This window comes from Myxine glutinosa, chromosome 7 (assembly GCF_964187855.1).
Source record: "Myxine glutinosa chromosome 7, kmMyxGlut1.1, whole genome shotgun sequence".
Taxonomy (NCBI): Eukaryota; Metazoa; Chordata; class Myxini; order Myxiniformes; family Myxinidae; genus Myxine; species Myxine glutinosa.
Window position 1 is genome coordinate 56907424 of NC_136267.1, and position 24109 is coordinate 56931532.

General features: G+C 45.2%; 1 protein-coding gene across 8 annotated transcripts in view; it reads right to left on the minus strand.

The window, feature by feature from the left end:
* Window positions 1–24109, minus strand: part of LOC137431270 (uncharacterized) — a 917646-nt gene that overhangs the window by 344158 nt on the left and 549379 nt on the right. For 7 of the 8 annotated variants that reach the window (XM_078781781.1, XM_078781779.1, XM_078781782.1 and 4 more), the window contains 2 exons: window positions 16424–16448; window positions 5375–5455 (listed from right to left, as the gene is read on the minus strand). In XM_078781781.1, coding sequence (XP_078637907.1) covers window positions 5375–5455; window positions 16424–16448 — 106 coding nt within the window. Of the gene's footprint in view, window positions 1–5374; window positions 5456–16423; window positions 16449–24109 lie in introns of those variants that run through there. The other variant, XM_078781784.1, reaches the window with a different exon arrangement.

Sequence of the window (24109 nt, forward strand, 5' to 3'; positions counted from 1 at the left end):
TCCAAGCAATCCACCAGTTTCTTTATCTCATCACTATTATGTACGATGGCGCAAATATCGTCAGCATATGCAGAGACTTTCACAGGCCTTGTGAGCAAATTTTTGCATCCGGTTAGGATGCTGCGGACTTTGATTAAAAGAGGCTCAATGGTTAAAGAGTACAGAATACCAGATAAAGGACATCCCTGACGGATACCCCTTCCAACCTTTACAGGTGAAGTTAGCTCAGAGTTTACTCTGAGTATTGAGGAAATGCCATTATAGAGCAGTTTTACCATGGAAAGAAAAACAGGACCAAGTCCAAAACACTCTAGCACCTTGAAAAGATATACATGACTTACACGGTCAAAAGCCTTCTCTTGGTCAAGCACAATCAAACCAAGATTGTCATTTTTTATTTTACACACATCCCAAAGATCTCTTAATAAAAAAATATTATCGTGTATCTGTCGGTTAGGGATACAGAAAGACTGATCACTTTGAATCAACGATTCTAGGAGTGGGGCGATGCGTCGAGCTAGAACTTTAGAAAATATTTTATAATCTGAAGTTAGGAGAGAGATTGGACGCCAATTATCAATGAGCTGAGGGTCTCCTTTCTTTGGTAATAGACTAATGACTGCTCTACGGCAGCTCATCGGCAAGTCACCACAACGTAATGAACTATTAAAGACCTCCAATAGTTCTGGGCCTAATAAGGGCCAAAAGGATTTATAAAACTCTATTGGGAGGCCGTCCAACCCAGGAGATTTACCCGTAGGTAAAGAAGCAAGGGAAAGTGTAAGCTCTTCCAAGGAAAGTAAGGAGCCAAGCTGATCCCTTTGAGCAGCACTTAGCATGGGTAAGTCAGATGTGAAGTAACTTATTGAGCCATCGTCAACATCATTTGCCAAAAACAGGTCTGAAAAGAAGTTATAGACCTCCCTCTTTATATTATCTTGTGACGTCACAGTGTTACCAGTTGAGAGCTTTAAGGTTTCAATTTGCCTTTGATTGGTAGTCTTTTTATCAAAATGGGAAAAAAATTTGGTCGGTGCATCTAAATTATATAGCTGATCCATCCGTAGACGGACCATTGCACCTTTTGCTTGGTATTCGACCAGGCTGTTTAGTAGAGTCTTCTTTTCCATAAGCAAATGATTATTTGTTCTATTGGGGCTATTTGCCACATCAGTTTGCAACTTCATTATTTCCTTTTCTAGTGTGAACCTCTCCCTTTTTACACTGAAAGAAGAGAAGTAATTAAACTGTTGGCAAAAGACAGCGATCTGCGCCTTTGCGTAGTCCCACCACAATATCGGGTTATCAAAATTATTCTTTCTTTCTTTGAGGCTAATCCAAAACACTTTGAAAGCTTCACAAAAAGCAGCATTTTCCAGCAACATGACATTGAACTTCCAATATGGGCTGCCATGTTGCTGCAGAGCAAGCTTAACGGACAAGGTTACAGCCAGGTGATCAGAAAAAAGAGAAGGCACAATATCAGATTTCAATATCTTGTCAAGCATTACAGTATTGACATAAATTCTGTCTAACCTGGCTAGTGTGTGCATCTGAGACGTACATCTAGACCAAGTAAACTGCCGTTGCATAGGGTGCTGAATACGCCAGACATCTATTAATCCCGTCGTCTTGATGATTTTCTCCAAAGGTATGGCAGATCTAGGATGTGGCTCCGCACTGTTTCTATCTAACGCAGGGTCAAGAGTGCAGTTGAAGTCGCCACTCATTATAAAAGAGCAATTTAAGTCAATTGTACTCAGAAGATCTTCTAGCTTTAGAAAGAAGTTTTGCCTTTCAGCATTCTTACAGGGGGCATATATGTTTACAAAAACAAAGATTTGATTATTGGCAGTGAATTGAAGACAAGCCAGATGTCCGGGAATTATTTCATTATATTGAACTTGTGTGAGTGTTAATGAGGAGGAGACAAAGAAAGCAATTCCAGCAGTGAGACAATTGATATCACTGAAGAACCACTGGCCCTTCATTAGCCTTCTCCATTGGGCTTGGCCATTCAGATCTCCATGCGTTTCTTGCAGTAACAAGACATCCAGGTGCAAACGCCGGGTCAGATCTTTTACCTGAACTTTGCGTTCTAAACTAACACCACCGTTAATGTTTAGACTACCAAAACTAACACTCATTCTTTCGGAAAAAGAAAGAAGATAAATAACTAAATAGATCAAAAAACCCATGGGGACCTCATTTACGAAGCTCCTGCCGAGCTTTCTGGATCATTTTTCTTAGCCGGTGCTTCTGAGCATCAGTGAAATTTGGAGTGTCAGGGTTGTGCACAATTTCCTTCAATTTAAAAATCAACATCTGCAGATCAGGGAAATGATCTTTCAGTTCAATGTTCCTTTTCCGATAGGAATCTCTCAAAAAGTCCTGAAGCTCGTCATCCGAAGGGCTGTTTACAGCCTTTAGAATCTGAGAGGACTCCTCTTGACCCTCACCATCAGATTCCTCATATGGGGAATCAATTGGTGTTTCAGCTTCCTGGCGCACATCACATGATTGCTCAGTTTCAATAAAGTAAACTTCTTCAGGAACGTTTTGTGCCAGAGTCACATTTGAAACTTCTTCGGGATGCGAGGTGGGGGGCTCCAAGCATGTTTGTGACATGACCACCATGCTCGATTCAAGGATGTCACTCTCCTCCAGTGGATTTAAATTATCCTCTTTTATTCTCTCTGTGCCCTTATTTTCCTCATTTATTCCTTTTTTAGGGGGAGATTTTAAGTGCTTTTCCTCCTCTTGCGATTGACAGGAGGAAGCTGCACAATGAACGTCCTCGTGTGAGATGACACTGTCTGAAGGATCAGCGACACTCACTGGGATTGGAAAGTTAGAATCCACTTTTTCCTTGATGATGTTTGTACTAGTGGAGGTGTCCTTTTCCTCCAATAAGGCAAACCTGTTTTCACATTGAAATCCAGTGATGGAGTTTTCACTGATTTGCCTTTTCCCAGAAGGTGACGCACTTCTTACAGCCGATTTACGTTTTTTTACTTTGGAAACGGTGACAAACCCCTCATTTGCGCTGTCCATTGGTTCAACGGGAGGGGGCGTGTCCACTTGTTTACCTGGTTTATCCTGCACATTTGTCGAGCAGGAAACGTTAACATTAATCTGCGAGTCATTGTTTCCCGTTTCGACCATGTTAGGCTGTTCCTTCTGATTGCGGCAAAACCGTTTCATATGTCCCACTGCACCACAACCAAAGCACTTTAGGGTGTCGGTGGTGATGTATACTTGATAATCGCGGCCATTTGTCGTGAATTTTAAAGCAACATTCAAGGAGGGATATTCCTTTTTGAGAACCATAAAGACCTGCCTACGGAAACTCATCACGTGACTGACACGTTCATCCTTACAGCCCAAAGGGAGCATTATTAATGGGGACACACATTGCCCATATCGCTGCAGCGCTGCAAGGATTGTATCGGTATCGAGAAATGGTGGTGCATTTGAAATAACCACTTTCTGAGCAGGAGTATCCAAGGGATAAACCATAACAAAGTGTCCGGAGTCGAGGGACAAACCTTGTTGTACGATGAGAGCAATGTGCTCTACATCGGACACAAACACGATAACCCGTTTGTTCATACGCGACGCCGCACGTACCTTATCGAACCCGATCATGTTCCCGATCGTGAGAACAATAGCTTCGACTGTAATACCCTGGGGTGGAGAACACGCAATGCCATGCTCACGTGATAATTGCTCAAACGCTGCATATCGCTGCGAGTGAGGAGCCGCCATGTTTGGACACACGAGGCTCGACCTCGTCCTCCCAGCTCGGGAAGAAGAAGTTAGTAATGTACTCCGACTTTCCCAGCTTAGGGAAAGGGAGCGTTAAAAAAACAAACTAAGGAAATATAAGCGGGAAAAAAAGGTTTGAAGTGAAGAAAATAGGTCGGGGGAAAAAACAACAGGGAACCGCCCAAAAACGGCGATTACCTTAACCTGCACAATAAGTGTGCTCTATGGCTCTCTCTCTCGTCTCAACATAGAAGGGGAAACACAGGGAAGCTTTACAAATAGAAACAAGCACACGAAGGAGCGAAATGGGGGGGAGGAGGGGTGGAACAAACAGCCAACACAGAGCACTCACGACATGAAGCGAGCAGACGCCATGACACCGCACCCAACGCACTGACAGCCAGCAGATGGCGCGCGAGAGAGAGAGAGAGAGAGAGAGAGAGAGAGAGACAGAGAGACAGAGAGACACAGAGAGACAGAGAGACAGAGAGACAGAGAGACAGAGAGACAGAGAGACAGATAGACAGAGAGAGAGAGAGAGAGAGAGAGAGAGAGAGAATGACAGATTTCAGGATTACATCTACAGCATGCAATAACACCCATGTGTTGTGGCACACATATGAAGAAAAATGCCAGAATAAGCAGATTCACAAAGAAAGCAAAATCATCAGTGATCTGGAGCACATCAGTGGTATCATGGTGGATTAAAGGTTTCGGCAACAAAATAAGCTCGACATAATTTGAAGTCGTGACGTCGCCCACATTAAATTTTGCTTACTTTACCAATTGTTACGGATCTCAGAGACGGCACTCCCCTCAGCAAGGGGGGGGGGGGGGGGTGGTTAATCCCCTTGGCCTGTTAAGCTGGCCGTCTCTAGTCCTGGTACTTATAACGCTCCTCCACGGGGTGAGATTGGTCAGGGTTATTGGTCCAGGTGTTCTCCTGAATACCTTTACCAATCCCTCCGCAAAGCAGTGAGACAAGTACCGCTCGAACCACGGACAAGATGGTATTTGCCGAGCGGTTTAGCAATCCGGGATTCGAGCCGTTAGCAATTGACTAACCCGATTTAAAGCAGTTGGCCTAATCTCGCCACAGGTACTCAATTGGAGACAGGACAAAAGCGATCGGGGGAAAGCTGGCTAACCCCCGCTCTGGCAGGGAAAATGGCCTTAAAATGCATGTTGTTGTGTTTGTTGTTACTCTAACTTTGACCGAAAACCTTAAGACCATTTGACCTCAACATCTAATTTGTTTACATGTATCATGGTACATGTACATGGTTGAGTTCAAACTCCTTTCTCGATAACATTTTTACCTGACATGACCTCTGACCTTTGTATGCTAAAATCGAATCAGTTGATCTTTGCATCATTTTTCACACTTGTTTGGACCAAGTTTGACTTAAATCCCTTCAGCCGTTCTTCAGTTAACGTGGCAACAAAAAACCTTTCACAAACACACACACATACGGACAGACAACCCAAAAACATAATTTCTCTGGTGACTTCGATGGCAGAGACATAAAAAGAAATATTTTTCTTCTCAAATGCAATCAAAGAATACTGCAATTATTTGCAAAGCAACATACAACTTTTTACTAACCTAATATTTCTTCTTTTGGTGAAACGTTATCCAAGAGATCTCTCAATCTTTCTGACTTGTATCCCTGCAATGCATTACTTCCTGCAATATAAGAGGAATTAGAAAGTTTGATGACGCATTTTTCTGCAATATTGCACACCTGCTGTGCTGTTTGCAGCATCATAAATATAAATGAAATAAGAGATTCCTTGCAAATGATAACAGATTCCTTGCAAATGATTCTTCTGAGATCACACATGGGAAGCCATTCATCAAGTAAAAAGTGTGGGAAAAGGGAAATGCTGGGGAAACGGGAAAGGTGGGGGTGAATTATGAACTTTTGTTCAACTTCAGTCAACTCGGTTCTTCAAGAACGAAAACAAAACGTGACCTCATGAACCTTTGCTCAAAAATTTTGCTTGCAGAATTTAAAATAAAAATGTATCTCGGTACAAAACGCCACAGCCCCATTTGGCTTACATCTGGGACAATAACATCGACGTGTTGCTTCCTGGCAATACATACTACAGCAATGATCTCCCCTATGCCTCTGTGCATTGTTGTGCCAATCAGTAACTATGGCTCTGAAAAGGAAGACAAGTGCTCAAGGAAGTGACACCAGTGGAAATAAAGATGGGAAAGTGATATCGCAAGAAAGGAAATTAGAAATTCTGAGTACCTTTGATGCGAGTGCTTGCCTTGTACAGATATTGCATCCAATTTTAGCTTTGCAGATACAAGGGTGATTAAGACACACAATAACAAAGAAAAGATCACGGTACGTGTTCAATCGTGACACCTTCCAGTACAGTTCAAATCCATAGCTCTGTCATGGAGGTGGGGATCGCAGGGGGGACACATTCCCCCATATATACAAAAAACAACATGCATTTTAAAGGCCATTTTCCCTGTTAGAGCGGGGGTTGGCCTTGCGGTCCCCATGACAATCTTCTCCATTTTGCCCTATTTTCTGCAACTCTCCTTGTTAACCCCCTTGCCCGCATTTCTTCTTCCACCATCTTAAGCCAAGTCTTTCTCGGTCTTCCCCATCCTCTACTTCCTTCTACATTCATTTCCATCACTCTTCTCAACCAGTCACTTTCATCCTTTCTCAACACATGACAAAACGATCTCAACCTGTTCTTCTTCACAGCATCAATCACAGGCTCTATTCCCATCATCTTTCGCAATTCATCATTTGTCTTCCTCTCTCTCAACGATACTCCACACATCCACCGAACCATTCGCATTTCCACCCTTTCCAGCCTTCGTTGCTGCTCTACATTCATGACCCATGTCTCGCTCCCATAAATCATAACACTTCTCACTCATGCAGCATCCACCTTTCCCTTCAGATTCAACGACACTCCCCTCCTCATCAGCACGCCACTCAGTTCCCAAAACTTCTTCCATGCACATCTCACTCTAGCAACCGTTGCTGAGTCTGATCCACCTTCTCCATTCAGCATGTCTCCGAGGTAGAAAAATGTTTTCACACCTTCCAGCTTCACGCCGTCTCCAAGATCCAACTCAACATTTCCTCCATCTGCAGCTCCCTCTGTGCACACCTTACATTTGAATGTAGCTGCCACACTGGTTAATGACCCTCTCAGACCACTACATTTTTAATGAACCCACTCAGCACACATTGTACATTGAATGGAGTTCACTCCGACACCCTTCCTGCACACAGCACATGGCCACTTCCCAGTTCTTTCCACCTCACCACATGCTATCACCTTCGTCTTTCCTATATTCACCTTCAAACCTTTTGTGTCCATACATTCCTTCCACTTGTTCATCTTTTCCTTCAGTCCATCCATACTTTCCGCAATCAACACCAGATCATCTGCATACAACAACTCCCACGGTAAACCCTCCTTTACGTTCTGAGCCAGCACCTCCATCACAGCTACAAATAGTAGTGGACTAAGTACCGACACCTGATGCACTCCCACCTTCACCTCAAACTCACCACTGTTCCTGTACTTCGTTCTTACAACTGTGCGCACTCTCTCGTACATTGCAATAATTACTCTGATCAACCATTCCTCCACTCCTAACTTCCTCAGTGCTCATGTCACTACTTCGCGTGGAACCCTATCTAATGCTTTCTCCAGATCAACAACAACAACAAGATCAATTTATTGGGTCCACAACAAACCCAAGAAAAAACTTCTTCCTCTTCTCCATGTACTTCTCCTGCAACTGCCTCACAATAAAGAGCATGTCTGTCGTTCCTCTTCCTGACATAAATCCAAACTGCATTTCGTCGATCTTCACCTTCTTCCTTGTCCTCCTCTCCAACACCCTTTCCAATACCTTCATTCCATGTCCCATAACTTTATCGCTCGGTACGAGCCACACTCTAGAGGGTCACCTTTCCCCTTGTATAGAGGGACGAGGGTACTCAATTCCCAATCCACTGGAATGCGGCCTTCTTTCACCACCAGATTACAGATCTCTGTCATTCTCTTCACACCCCAACTTCCTGCTGCCTTCAACATATCTCCCAAAACTCCCATCGGCCCTCCCACTTTTCTACTCTTCATTGCTTTCATCGCTTCCTCAACTTCCTTCTCAGTTATCTTCTCTGCCGGTCCTAAAACTGGGTTACTCTCTATGTTGCCATCCCATTCATTCTCTGTATTCAACAGCATTTCTATATATCTTTTCCATCTTCCTTTAATTCCATCTGGGTCCACAACGATTTGTCCCACTTCATCCTTCAAGCAACTCACCGCCATCACATCACACCTCTCTTTCGCTATCTGCTTTGCAATCCTGAATACCGCTCTCTGACCCTCTTCCGAATCCAAGCGTTCTCCCATAAATGCAACCTTATATCTATGGGGAAATCACTCGCGATTTCAGAACTTTTCATTTACAAACCACATTTTCAGGAACACACGATGTTCTTAAATCGACCAACAGATTGCTGTCTCCTGCTAATAAAGAGGAAGGTGGTTTGCACAATCGCTAATCAATATATTGCCTGATGCACATGTGACAAGTTGATTTGACAGGCAGAAAAAGAGGAACAAATGAGTGGAGGTGAGTAGAAATCCTGGATTTGCAGTGCCCTCCATAAGTATTGGAACAATGTAGTCAAATTTGTATTTATTGCAATAAACTCAGGAGATTTGGATTTGAGATCAAAAGATGAAATGATGCAAGAGTACAGAAGGTCAGATTGTATTTCTTGGTATTTGTATGGAAATATGTTTTACCATTGTAGAACTATTGTTTTTAATAGTTCATGTTTGTTCAGTTGCATGTATGTTCATTGTTCATGTATGTTCAACATGTATGTTCAAACCCCCCACCCCCCCCCCCACCCCCCCCATTTTAGATAAGCAGAAACAATGGAATAAATTAACTTGAAGTACATCAAAGTAGTATAATCATTAGTACTGGTTGTATATCCGTTTAATGCAATAAATGCATTTAGCCTGTTTGAGATTAACGTCACCAAACTCTTGGTATCTTCCTTTCAGATGCTTTGGCAAACATTTACTGCAGCCATTTTCAGTTACTTGTTTGTTTTGGGGGGTTTCTGACTTTAGTCTCCTCTTCAGCAAGTGAAATGCATGCTCCATTGGATTTAAATCAGGAGATTGAATTGGCCAGTCCAAATCCTTCCACTTTTTATCCCCTGATGAACTCCTTGGTTATGTTGGTAGTGTGTTTTCGGTCATCGTCTTGCTGCATGGTTAAGTGCCACCCATTTAGTTTGGAGGCATTTTGTCATAAATAAAAAAAAACACCTTTAGAGGCCATTTTTCCCCGCAAGCGGGGGTTGGCCTTTTTCGGGCACCGTGGTTGTTGTTGTTTTTGGGTCCCCTTTGTGAAGCAATGTTTTACGGCCGGATGCCCTTCCTGCCGCCAACCCTGTTTGTCACCTTTTACGACAAACAGGGAATTACCAGTGAACTGGTACTCAATTAGCCGACCTCGGAAGGATGACAGGCTGAGTCAACCACCCTGGCGTTAATTCAGCGATCGACCGGGATTCGAACCCAGGATCCTAGGATCCTAAGCTGGCACCCTAGCCGCTTCGCCAATGCCAGGATTTTGTCATACATAGGCAGACAAAATGTTTCTGTACACTTCCGGATGCATTCTGCTGCCATCATTAGCTACATCATCGATAAAGATGAGTGAGCCAGTTGCAGAAGCAGCCTTGCAAGCCCATGCCATGACGCCACCTCCACCATGCTTGACAGATGAGGTCGTATGCTTTGGATCATATGCAGTTCCTTCCTTTCTCAACACTTTCACCTTTTCATCGCTTTGGTAAAGGTTTATCTTGGTCTCATCTGTCAATAAAACTTTGTTCCAGAACTTTATTTGGCTCACCTCTGTACTTCTTGGCAAATTCTAATCTGGCCTTTCTATTTTTTGTGCTGATGAGAAGTCTGCATCTTGCAGTGTAGACTTTGTACTTCTGCTGTCGAAGCCTTATGCAATTCGTAGATTGTGATACTTTCTAACCTATAGTCTGGAGGTTGTTGGTGACGTCATTGACAGTTGTTTTAGGGATTTTCTTCACAGCTCTGATGATTTTTCTGTCATCAACTGCAGTTATTTTCCGAGGCCAACCTCGCAGTTGGCTATTGCTAAGTACAAGAGTGGTTTCGTTCTTTTTCAAGATATAAAAAATTGTATTTACGATGCCCAATTTTTGTGCAATGGTTCCAATTGAATTCTTCTGGTGTTTCAGCTTACAAATTGCTTGATTTTTTTTCGTACACAGTTCTTTGGTCTTCTTGTTGGTTTATGCCCACCGACTCCAAAGGCAGACTCCCAAAGCAAAAGCAAAGGATTAAAGCATTCACAGCTCTTTTATGTGTGAGTGATCAATGCAACAAGAAACACCTCATTGTCATTTGTTCCAAAACTTATGCTTACCTAAAATGGGTGGACAGAACACAGAAAGTGCTATTATTCTACAATGGTAAAACATATATGCATAGAAATATCAAGAATATTGACTTCCGCTTCCGGTTTTGCCGGTGAGGTCGTGTGTTTTTCCAAGCTCTCAAGGCTATCAAAGCTAAGAATTTTTACCATTTGTATTTTTGTCAAAACGGTATTTTTATTTTATGGTGCGAGTGCCCACTGTGTGTTTCCAGTTAGATCTCGGCGGAAATCGTGCATACAGTCACGTGAAAAAGTAAGTACACCCCATGTAAAGTTTTGACTTTTTCAACATATTTCAACATACAGCTATTTGATCTTCATTTCAACAATATTGATAGATAAAGGTGATATAATATAACAAATATCATGAAACATTTACATTTTGTAGTCCATTGTATAATTTAAATAAACATAAATGCTGCAACTTTCGCATGTGGAAAAAGTAAGTACACCCCTACATTTATCACTACTTCAAATACCTAAAATTAGAATCAGGTGCACCAGCTCAGGTGCAAATGATTAGAACATCGTGAGCGAGGATCTTGGAGGAAACTGTCTTATTTAAACCTCAGACATTTAGTTTGGTTTGCTCTTTGTTGTTGAAGTGTGTGGCGTCACCATGCCTAGATCAAAAGAGCTCTCTGAGGCCTTCAGAAAGAAGGTTATTGATGCCTACGAGTCTGGGAAGGGATTTAAAAAGATCTCCAAACAATTTGAAATCAATCATTCGACTGTCCGGAAGATCATCTACAAGTGGAGAAGATTCCAAACAACTGCCAACATGTTCAGGCCAGGCCGCCCCAGCAAGTTCAGCCCGAGAGCAGACCGCAAGATGCTGAAAGAAGTCTCGAAGGACCCCAGAATGTCATCACGCAACCTACAGGTAGCTCTTGCCACTGTTGATGTCAAAGTGCACGAGTCTACCATTAGAAAGAGGCTGCACAAATTTGATCTACACGGGAGGTATGCCAGGAGGAAACCTTTGCTGTCCAGAAAGAACATCAGGGCAAGAGTAAAGTTTGCCAATGAACACCTTGGTAAAGACCGGCACTTCTGGAACAATGTGCTCTGGACAGATGAGTCAAAGGTGGAGCTATTTGGCCACAATACCAGAAGACACATTTCGCGAAAACCAAAGACAGAATTTGACCACAAGAACCTGATAACAACTGAAAAGCATGGTGGTAGAAATATTATGGCTTGGGGCAGCTTTGCTGCATCAGGGACTGGGCAGCTCACCATCATAGAATTCACTATGAATCCTTCATTGTACCAGAGGGTGCTTGAGGATAATGTGAGGCCATCTGTCGGAAAGTTGAAGCTCAACCGAAGGTGGACCTCGCAACATGACAATGACACTAAACATACCAGTAAATCCACCAAGGAATGGCTGAAAAGAAAGAAATGGAGGGTTCTGGAATGGCCAAGTCAAAGCCCGGATCTAAATCCCATCGAGATGTTGTGGGGGGATTTGAAACGAGCTGTGCATGCAAGAAACCCCTCAAACATCGCACAGCTGAAATAATTCTGCATGGAGGAGTGGGCAAAAATTTCTCCCAGTCGATGTCAGAGACTGACAGACAGTTATAAGAAACGCCTACTTGAGGTTGTTTCTGTCAAAGGGGGCAATACAACCTATTAGAGCCAAGGGTGTACTTACTTTTTCCACATGCGAAATTTGCATTTATGTTTATTTAAATTATACAATGGACTACAAAATGTAAATGAATGAATGAATGAATGATCGTTTTAAGGCCATTTTTCCCCGCTAGAGCAGGGGTTAGCCTTGCGGGCCCCATGACAATCATGGTGCCCTGTTTGAGGCAATGTTTTTATGGCCGGATGCCCTTCCTGACGCCAACCCTTGGTCACGCTCTTACGATACGCAGGGATACGGTGCACCTATTCTAAACCGGGGTACACACCGGGATCATTCATCCCAGCAAGCTGGCACTCAATTTGCCGACCTCGGAAGGATGACAGGCTGAGTCAACCCCCCTGGCGTTAATTCAGCGATCGACCGGGATTCGAACCCAGGATCGTAGGATCCCAAGCCAGCACCCTAACCGCTAAGCCAACACCAGGCTCTAAAAAATATAAATGTTTCATGATATTTGTTATTATATCACCTTTATCTATCAATATTGTTGAAATGAAGATCAAATAGCTGTATGTTGAAATATGTTGAAAAAGTCAAAACTTTACATGGGGTGTACTTACTTTTTCACATGACTGTAACTGTGTAAAATCGTCTGTTGGTTCCTGCCGCGTTTTTCAGGCCTGGTTTTCCAAGCCTCGAGGCTTTGTTGTTTCCTCTCGGCGGTCGTTTGTCTATTTACTTTCGTTGTCTCACTGTTTTTTTTCAGTCTTTTTTTCACCCCATAGTTCCCCGAACATCTTACCCTCTGTTTCGTCTTGATACAACAACAAAAAAATCGTCTAATTTCCTTTTCTTTGCAATGTCCGTTCGTTCTTCGACCATGCATTTCGCCCCACCCGTTTTTTTCTCTCTCTCCTTCCTTCATAACTCAATCCTCTACAGCCGACACCTTTCCAATTCCAGTTCTCACCATACTTCTTCAACCTCATCCTTCTTACTCTGATCCACTTTCACCGAACCTTCAAAAAAACATATTAACGAAGAATTGAAAAAGTAGGCCTCTCCTCCCGTACTGACGTATTGCTTATACACCTCCCTGTTCCGTTGTTCTCTGCTCTCCTTTCTGTCAATCTCCTGTCCTTCTGTTCCTGCTTCTGAACCTGTGCTGGAATGCTTAATCCCCCTTAGGAATCTTCCATGCCCTCATTTAGCGAATTTGCCCAGATAGTTTTCACGGCTTCGTTTTAAAATGTTTAAACTTTCCCCTGAAGTGTTGTATTATGTTGTATATTGAACTTTCCTCTGAAGCGTTGTACAACAACAAACAACAACATGCATTTTAAGGCCATTTTCCCTGCTAGAGTGGGGGTTCGCCTTGCGGTCCCCATGACAATCTTCTCCATTTTGCCCTATTTTCTGCATCCCTCCTTGTTAACCCTCTTGCCCGCATTTCTTCTTCCACCATCTTTAGCCAAGTCTTTCTCGGTCTTCCCCGTCCTCTACTTCCTTCTACATTCATTTCCAACGCAATTTCCTCCCAATTTCTTTCCTCTCAATTCATTTCAAGCGTTGTATTCTGTTGTATTTGTTGTATATTGAACTTTCCCCTGAAGTGTTGTATTCTGTTGTATATTGAACCGCCTTTGGAGGCCATTTTGCCCCGCAAAGCAGGGATTTGACTTTTTTGGGCACCGTGGTCCCCTTTTTGAAGCAATGTTTTATGGCCGGATGCTCTTCTTGCCGCCAACCCTGTCAGTCGCCTCTTGTGACAGACAGGGAATTACCAGTGAGCTGGTACACAAATTTGCCGACCTCGGAAGGATGACAGGCTGAGTCAACCCCCCTGGCGTTGGTTCAGCAATCGTCCGGGATTCAAACCCAGGATCTGAGGATCCCAAGCCGGCACACAACCCGCGAAGCCAACACCAGGCCTATTCTGTTGCATATCATAACACATTTTTCTTCCTCTTCTTCTTCTTTAAAAAGTTGTTTTCGAGTTGCCCACCAAATCTCTTCATTTAAAAGAAAAATTCCATCTCTTACAGTTCTTCCTTCCTACATTCCCTAAATTCACCTGCAATCCACCACCCCTTCAACGTTTTCAAACGGATCTCTGACTTGAAAATCACAAGAAACTCATTTTGCAAAAAATGTTCATTTTCCATTAATCGTCTAACACTTTCTAAAATCCAAACCCATCCTTCTCCTCCTAAATTCCCCCCTCGCCCCTCCCCTCCTAAACTCCCCCTTGCCCCTCTCCTCCTAAACTCCCCCCCTCTCCTCCCAAACTCCCCCCTATCCTCCCAAACTCCCCCCTATCCTCCCAAACTCCCCCCTATCCTCCCAAACTCCCCCCTATCCTCCCAAACTCCCCCCTATCCTCCCAAACTCCCCCCTATCCTCCCAAACTCCCTCCTATCCTCCCAAACTCCCCCCTATCCTCCCAAACTCCCCCCTATCCTCCAAAACTCCCCCCTATCCTCCAAAACTCCCCCCTATCCTCCCAAACTCCCCCCTCTCCTCCCAAACTCCCCCCTCTCCTCCCAAACTCCCCCCTCTCCTCCCAAACTCCCCCCTCTCCTCCCAAACTCCCCCCTCTCCTCCCAAACTCCCCCCTCTCCTCCCAAACTCCCCCCTCTCCTCCCAAACTCCCCCCTCTCCTCCCAAACTCCCCCCTCTCCTCCCAAACTCCCCCCCTCTCCTCCCAAACTCCCCCCTCTCCTCCCAAACTCCCCCCTCTCCTCCCAAACTCCCCCCTCTCCTCCCAAACTCCCCCCTCTCCTCCCAAACTCCCCCCTCTCCTCCAAAACTCCCCCCTCTCCTCCAAAACTCCCCCCTCTCCTCCAAAACTCCCCCCTCTCCTCCAAAACTCCCCCCTCTCCTCCAAAACTCCCCCCTCTCCTCCAAAACTCCCCCCTCTCCTCCAAAACTCCCCCCTCTCCTCCAAAACTCCCCCCTCTCCTCCAAAACTCCCCCCTCTCCTCCAAAACTCCCTCCTCTCCTCCAAAACTCCCCCCTCTCCTCCAAAACTCCCCCCCTCTCCTCCAAAACTCCCCCCTCTCCTCCAAAACTCCACCCTCTCCTCCAAAACTCCCCCCTCACCTCCAAAACTCCCCCCTCTCCTCCAAAACTCCCCCCTCTCCTCCAAAACTCCCCCCTCTCCTCCAAAACTCCCCCCTCTCCTCCAAAACTCCCCCCTCTCCTCCAAAACTCAACTGGTGCACAGTCGATCTTCTACCGACTCCTCTCCGGCCTAGCTCCCCGAGCTCTGTCTGTGCTCTGTCCCCCAAATATTCCTACAGGTCGCACAAGATCTGCCAGCAACCCTCTTCTGGTGAAACTGCCAAAATCAAGACTCTCTGCTCACCTTCACTCTTTCATTCCTCTTTTTTCCCACCTCTGGAACAAACTCCCCCACTCCCTTCAATCCCACTCCTCCCTCCAGGTCTTTAAAAGAGCTGTTCACCACCATCTCTTATCTTCCCCCATCCAAAACCTGGATCTTTTCTACCCTCACTAATTCACAACAGATTACTTTTTTGAAATATCGACTTCTTTCCTGGAAGTTGCAGCAGTGTCCATGTGTTTTATACCTCACTCACCCCCACTCACCCCCCCCCCCCTTCCCATGCCTCTTCCCTCCAAGCTCTCTCCCTCACATAGAACTCCCGATGTCCCTGCTCTCAAATGTTGTACTTGTGTGCTTCCCCTTTGCCTCCCCATCCTGTCTCCCGCTCCCTTTATTGTACGTTTTATGTGTACGTTTGTTTTTTGTGTGATTAATGCCTCTTATACAAGCCTCGATCTTGTATACAAAAAAAAAAGAAAAAAAAAGAAAAAGAAAAAAAGGTAACCTTCTGTACTCTTATGTCATATAATGCAAATTTCTCGGAGTTAGCTTTTTGAGTACAGTCAATCCTCGTTAATCCGAACCTGTTTAATCCAAACATCGTGCTATCCGACCAAACATCCAGCAACACATTTCCGCCATTCTTTTTATCCCTATAATCCGCAAAATTGTTTGTCCGACATTGGGTGCTGGGAACAAAGTAGTCCGGATTAACGAGGGTTGACTGTATAAAGCACAATAATGAATATGACTTCACCATTCCAATAATTATGGAGGGCCTGCAGGTAATTTAACCAGAAAGGGGTTGATGGTGGACGATCATATGAGCCCTGAAGAAACCTGGGTGAGTGTGGGGACAAAGTACAGAAAGCGCAAAGGGTGCAATGTCTGAGAGGAGTCGGAAGAAGACAGAAAGACCACCGACCTGCCTGCGAGAAAGACCCTCAGAAACATCTTCATCGTGGGAGAGATCAATGATTCTAAAAGCCATGGTTAATACAGCAAGATGCTGAGCTAGGTTCTGTGGAATAAGTGGGTACTTTAGTGATAACAATACTTCGTGTGTTTCTTCCGAGAAAATGATGACTTGCACTTCAATGACTTGCAGGAAGAAACATAACAGAAGTTATCATAATTATTGTGTACAGTATTTGAAGTCACACTAGGTAACAAGATTGTAAGATCCTGTCATACTCACCGCCAGATCCCGTTGCTGGCTCCGCCTGGAAGGTTTTCCCCAAGGATTTTCATGACCGATAATTCACAGGGAGTGTGTGGGGGAGAGTGGAGAACAGACAGGAGAGTTTAGTACTTATCTGTCATCACTGTAATTAAACTCTTCCATGTTCATAATGTTCACACCATGCACAAATTGAAAGAGCTACTAATTAAATGTATCCAATCTTTCATTATGGATGTTTATACAACTGAATGACAAAACTAACAGCCAATACATCAAACCTGATTTGTAGAATACTTAATCCACCACACTCAGCACTTCATCAAAATTTCCTCATAGAAACTCAGTCTTCAGTGTAAACGGTTGACACAAAGTTTCCAAAGTTTGCAACCTGTTACTAACAAAACACACCGAGCAAGCTGCATGCCAACAGAACACATCGAGCAAGCTGCATGCTAACAGAACACATCGAGCAAGCTGCATGCTAACAAAACACACCGAGCAAGCTGCATGCCAACAGAACACACCGAGCAAGCTGCATGCTAACAGAACACATCGAGCAAGCTGCATGCTAACAGAACACACCGAGCAAGCTGCATGCTAACAGAACACACAGGGCAAGCTGCATGCTAACAGAACACACTTCCGTTTCCGGTCTTGCTGGCGAGGGTTCGTTTATTCTCAGCTCTCCACGCTCTCCATCGAAATCGAAGTTTAGTAATTGTTCCCATTTGTATTTTCGTTATAACTGTATTTATTTTATGGTGTATATATTGTCTCCCGACGAAGATTTTCGGTGCAAATCTTTCATACCTGTATTGAAAATCGTGTTAATTCGTGTCGTGTCTTGAGGCCTTGTACAGTGTACACTGTACAACCTTGAGGCTTTGTTTTTCTCTCAGCGGTCCGTGTTTTTGTGATCCAATAACTTTCGTTCTCTGTTTTCCCAGTCTTTTCACCCCATAGCCTACTTCCTTATGTAAATCTCAACTCAAAAAAAACAAAAAAAAAACATTTCCTCTCTGTTCTCATTCGTTTATTCATTCTTATTAGTTCGTTCGTTCTTCGACCACGTGTTTCTCCCCCATTTCCCCAGATAGATTGTCAAATTTCAACTCGTTATTTTATCGTCCATGCGTTATTGTTTGATTATAGTTAGTTTTGGTTTGAATTTCCTGTAACACGTAATTAATTAATCGTGTTCTGCTCCTCGTGTGCGGCCTTGTAGTTGTACCCCCGTCGGTGTTTGTTAACTTAAGCGTGTTTTGCTTGGCTCTTAGTTTTTTCCCTTCTACCCCGAACATAATACTCTGTCTAACGTTCTAAATCCCCACCCCCCCCCACCCCCCCAAAAAAAAAAAAAAAAAACTACAACATTTATTTTCCTTTCTCCACGTGTACTGTTGTCTCATCCTGTATTTTCTGTCCAGGTGTGCTGTTCGCCCCGCCCCCATTATCTCCTTGCCATCCACCGTTTGCCCTGTTCACGTGACTCGTGGTGGTCCCCCTCGGCTCTCCCCCCGTTGGTATTTTGTGCATATAAGATTGTTCACGGTTCTGTTTAAATATTATTTAAATATGTTTAACCTTTCCCCTTCAGTGTTTTACTCAGTGGTATTTTACAACACGCTGGTTTTCTTCCTAATGAAAAGGCTTTTCTCAATTTCTCCCCTCCTAAACTCCCCCCTTGCCCCTCCCCTCCAACCCCCCCCTTGCCCCTCCACTCCCCCCTTGCCCTTCCCCTCCTAAACTCACCCCTTGCCCCTCCCCTCCAAATCCCCCCCCTCGCCCCTACACTCCTAAACTCCCCCCTTGCCCCTCCACTTCTAAACTTCCCCCTTGCCCCTTCCCTCCTAAACTCCCCCCTTGCCCCTCCCCTCCTAAACTCCCCCCTCACTCCTCCCCTTCAAAACTCCCCCCCAACCCCTCCCATTCAAATCTCCCCCCATACCATTCCTCTCCAATTCTCCCTCCTCCCCCCTCCTCCTCAAAGCTGCCTCCTCCCCACTTCGTCTCCCTTCTACCTCATACCTCCACCCCCCCCCCCAACCTTCTACTTTCCTCTGCCCCCCCTCAAACAACCCCTCACTGTGCCTCATCCCTTCACCATCAAACCTTTCATCCTCCTCATCCTTCCCTTTCTTGGAACTCTTCTGCAATCTCTGACACACTATCAACTGCTCTCCCTACCTCCCCCTCTCATCCTTCATCTTACCCTACTCCTCCCCTCCCCTGTCCTGTACCCGATGCTCCCCCTCTCTCTTCATTAACGGTATGGACCTCAAACATCCGGGGCCTTCGCTCAAACCTGACTGATCTCTCCATTCAGGTTGCTTCTGACAATCCAGACTTGATCTGCTTAACAGAGACTTTCCTCCTTCAAGATGTCTCCGATTCCTTAATATCTCTTCCTGGTTACTCCCTCCTCTGGTACGATAGACCTGAGCCTCGGCCTGGTGGTGGGGTGGCTATCTTTATCAAAAACTCTCTTCCTCACTCTCCTTGCACTGCCCTCTCTCATCCTCACCCCCAGGAGTACCTCTGGCTACGGCTCTCTCTCCGCTCCCACCTTTTGTTCATATGTGTTCTGTACCGTCCCCCAAACAGTGATGACTCCATCTACATTTCACTGTCTGACAACATGGACCAACTTCTATCCACTCATCCCAACTCTCTCTTCCTCATATGTGGTGACTTCAACTGTCATCATGCCACCTGGTTGGGTGTGGGTTCCTCTCTCACCAGTCATGGCACCTCAGCAAAGGACTTCTGTGACTCACTGGGATTGACACAATCTGTCAATTTCCCGACCCGGGTCTCAGCCAATGGAGCATCTTCTCTTCTGGACTTGGTTATGACAAACTTCCCTGCTAATGTCTGCTGCTCTTCTTCTGCTCCAATCGGTTCTTCTGATCATGTGCTTGTCAAAGTGGACATCTCTCTGGCCATTCTCAGAGAGCCTCCTCAGCGTCGACGAGTCTGGCATTTCACTCAGGCCGACTGGGACGGTCTTCAAGCAGCCATCAATCGTCTGGATTGGTCTCCCATCTCCACTGCCTATGACATCAATTCTTCCTGGAAATTCTTCCAAAGCAAACTGATCTCTCTCATGCACAGATTTATCCCATCTCACCTTCAGTTGTCTTACCCGTCCTCCCGTCCATGGTACACTGAATCTTGTGGTGAGGCAGTTGCCCTGAAACAACTTGCCTTTGCCTCTTGGAAGGCTAATCCAACTGAAAGCAATCTCAGTTCCTTCCACCAAGCTCGGAACAAGTGTGTGTCTACCCTCAGGAGTGCCAGGAAGCACTATCTCTCCTCACTCAAGAATGATCTCTCAAACCTGTCTCCTTCCTCCAAATCCTGGTGGCGTCTGGTCAAATCCGTTTCTGGTGTTTGTTCCCCCTCCATCCCCTCCCTTACCTCAAATGGCCACACAGTTGACATCGCACGTGACAAAGCCGAATGCCTCAACTCTGTGTTTGCCTCAAAATCCTTAGTCCCAAACCCATCTCTCTCTGTTCCCACCTTTCCCAGTCGAACCCAACTGCTCCTGGACTCTGTGTCCTTCTCTCCTGACAAGGTGGAGGAGTTTTTGTCAAACCTCGACTCTGATTCTGCAACTGGACCAAACGGCATCAGCCCACGGGTCCTAAAATCCTGCTCTGCCGCTCTATCTCACCCTCTCTCTGTTCTTTTCACCCTATCTTTTGCTCAAGGTCATCTGCCAGCATCCTGGAAATCAGCAAACATTACCGCTTTACACAAAAAAGGTGCAAAAACAGATCCTTGCAACTACAGACCAATCAGCCTGCTCCCAATTATCAGCAAAGTCATGGAATCCATCATTGCTTCGGATATGAAATCTTTCCTCTTCTCCAATGGCTTGATCTCTGATCATCAATTTGGTTTCAGACCAGGTCACTCTACTCTGGACATTCTGCTTCTGCTGTCTCAACAATGGATGGAGGTCCTCAATGCCAAACAGGAAATCAGAGCTATCTCCCTTGACATATACGTGCCTTCGATACGGTCTGGCACCCAGCTCTGCTCACCAAACTCTCCTCCTATGGTATCCATGGAAATCTCCATGCATGGCTTGCGGACTTCCTCTCTGGTCGTAGTCAACGTGTGGCCCTGAATGGATTTCTCTCATCTCCCCTTCCTGTTCAGGCTGGAGTTCCCCAAGGCAGTGGGCTGGGCCCTATGCTTTTTCTGGTCTTTATCAATGATCTCTCCGACTCTCTGGAAAATCCTCTCTATCTCTTTGCTGATGACTCCACTCTCTGCCGCTCCATTCCTCTTCCCTCAGATCGGCAGTCTGCAGCCTCCTCACTCTCTGAAGATCACAGACTGGTCAAACAAGTGGAACATGTCTTTCAATCCTGACAAATCTCACACTCTTACTATGTCTCTCCGAAAAGATTTACTGGACAACCCTCCCATCTACTTTCTCAACAATCCTCTCCAAGAAGTTCTGTCGCTCAAGATTTTGGGTCTCACTATCTGCCATGATCTTTCTTGGGAAAACCACATTTCCAAGCTGGCCTCCAAAGCCAGTCGCCGACTGGGCATCCTCTGTCATGCGAAGTCCTTCCTAGGCACACCTGAGCTCCTCATCACATACAAGGCTTTCATCCGCAGCTCAATGGAATACTGTTCTCCCCTATGGGCTGGTGCTCCTGCCTCACACCTGGCTCGGCTTCACGCTGTTGAATCCAAAGCTTTCAGAATCATTGGAATCTCCCGCGATGAAGCTATCTCTGAGGGCCTTTCACTCACTCACCGCAGGCAGGTAGGTGGTGTTTCTGTCTTCTACCGACTCCTCTCTGGCGTTGCTCCCCCAGCTCTCTCTGTGCTCTGTCCCCCAAATATTCCTACAGGTCGCACAAGATCTGCCAGCCACCCTCTGATGGTTAAACTGCCGAAATCTCGGCTCTCTGCTCACCTTCACTCTTTCATTCCTCTTTTCTCCCGCCTCTGGAACAAACTCCCACAGTCACTTCAATCACACTCCTCCCTCCAGGTCTTTAAAACAGCTGTTCACCACCATCTCTTATCTTCCCCCATCCAAAACCTTGATCTTTTCTACCCCCACAAATTCACCCCAGATCCACCTTGTTTGAAATTCCAACTTCTTTCCTGGAAGTCCTGGCAGTGTCCATATGTTTTATACCTCTCCCACCCCCCCCCCCCCCTTCCCATGCCTCCCCCCCAAAGCCCTCTTCCTCCCACAGTTCTCTCGATGTCTCCATGTCTCTCGGTCCCTGCTCTCAAATGTTGTGTTTGTGTCCTTCCCTCTCTCTCCCCATCTTGTCTACTCCTCCCGATGTTATTTGTTTTATGTGTCTGTTTGTCTTTCTGTGTGATTAATGTTCGCTCTTTCACGAGCCTCGATGTTGTATACAAAAAAAAAAACAAACAAAAAAAAAAAAACAGAGCTAGCTGCATGCTAACAGAACACACAGAGCAAGCTGCATGCTAACAGAACACACCGAGCAAGCTGCTTGCCAACAGAACACACCGAGCAAGCTGCATGCTAACAGAACACACCGAGCAAGATGCATGCCAACAGAACACACAGAGCAAGCTGCATGCTAACAGAACACACCGAGCAAGCTGCTTGCCAACAGAACACACCGAGCACGCTGCTTGCCAACAGAACACACGTTCTTGACACACACCTTGACAAAATCACAGACTGGTCAAACAAGTGGAACATGTCTTTCAATCCTGACAAATCTCACACTCATACAATGTCTCCGAAAAGACTGTCTGGACAACCCTCCCATCTACTTTCTGAACAATCCTCTCCAAGAAGTTCTGTCACTCAAGCTTTTGGGTCTCACTATCTGCCATGATCATTCCTGGAAAAACCACATTTCCAAGCTGGCCTCCAAAGCCAGTCACCCACTGGGCATCCACCATCATACAAAGTCCTTTCTTGGCACACCTGAGCTCCTCACCACACACAAGGCTTTCATCCGCAGCTCAATGGAATACTGCTCTCCCGTCTGGGCTGGTGCTCCTGCCTCACACCTAGCTCGGCTTCACGCGGTTGAAACCAAAGCGTTCAGAATCATTGGAATCTCCCGCGATGAAGCTAACTCCGAGGGCCGTTCACTCACTCACCTCAGGCAGGTTGGTGGTCTTTTTGTTTTCTCCTGACTCTTCTCAGTCCTACCTCCCCCAGCTCTGTTGGTGCTCTGTCCCCCAAATATTCCTACAGGTCGAACAAGATCTGCCAGCAACACTCTTATGGTGAAACTGCCAAAATCAAAACTCACTGCTCACCTTCACTCTTTCGTTCCTCTTTTTCACCGCCTCTAGAACAAACTCCCACAATCTCTTGATCCCACTCCTCCCTCCAGGTCTTTAAAACAGCTGTTCACCACCATCTCTTTAAAATAGCTGTTCACCACCATCTCTTATCTTCCCCCATCCACAACCTTGATCTTTTCTACCCCTGTTAATCTACCCCAAATCCACCTCCTTCCAATTCCATTTTCTTTTCTGAAAGTCATTGTAGTGTCCATCTTGTTTATCCCATGCATCCCACCACAGGCCTCTCTCTTCCACAGATCCCCGGATGTACCTGTTCTCTACTGTTGTTGTCGTACTTCCCTTGTGGGGTGGACATGTTTTTCCCTGCCCTGCGTGTCGTGCAGGACACTAGCCTTGACCTGGCTGCCAAGTTGGGTCCTTGATTACCCTCGCCTGAGGAGAGGGTATTGCATTTGAGTCCGTTTGTCTGTTTGTTTGTCCGCACAGAATAAATATGATTTTCTCTGCAACCATTGGTCTGATTGACAGGAATTTTTCACCATCGGTGCAACTCCCCCAGTATAATTTTTGATGATAATTATGACGTCATAGGTCACGTGGTTCGGCCGCCATCTTGGAAAAATCAAAACCGTTGCACCTCAATATCTCGGAAAATGCTGAATAGAAACAAAATGAGACATGGCTCATTGCAAAGAACTCTCCATGGGGAATAAAATATGTTAATGATGATGTCATAAGTGACTCCATTATGACGTCATAATTCGACAAGCACAATACTTCATCCGATCAAGGTGAAATTTATTGAGCGCCATGTTGGCATAAACTGGTGGAGAAAATAAAATGATGATGTCATCAGTCACGTGGTTCGGCCGCCATCTTGGAAAAACCGAAATACTTTGCACCTCAATATCTCTGAAAGCGCTGAATAGAAAAAATTGAGACATGGCTCATTGTAAAGAACTCTCCATGGGGAATAAAATATGTTAATGATGATGTCATAGGTGCCTCCATTATGACGTCATAATTCGACAAGTACAAAACTTCATCCAATGAAGATGAAATTTCTTGAGCATAATCTAGGAATAAATTACAACAGAAAAAAAAAATGATGACGTCATCTGGCACGTGGTTCCGCCGCCATATTTGTTTTAACACAAAAGCCTTAAAAAACCACTGAAAATACATCATCGCGAGGGTTTATTTTATTTTATTATTATTATTGTTATTGTATACAAGTTCGAGGCTCGTGAAAGAGCTAACATTAATCACACAAAATGTCAAACCGACACACAAAACACGAAAATCAAGGGGAGCGGCAGACAAGATGGGGAGAGGGGGAAGGACACAAACACAACATTTGAGGAAGGAATTCGCACGACGGAGGATGCCCATTCGGCGACTGGCTTTGGAGGCCAGCTT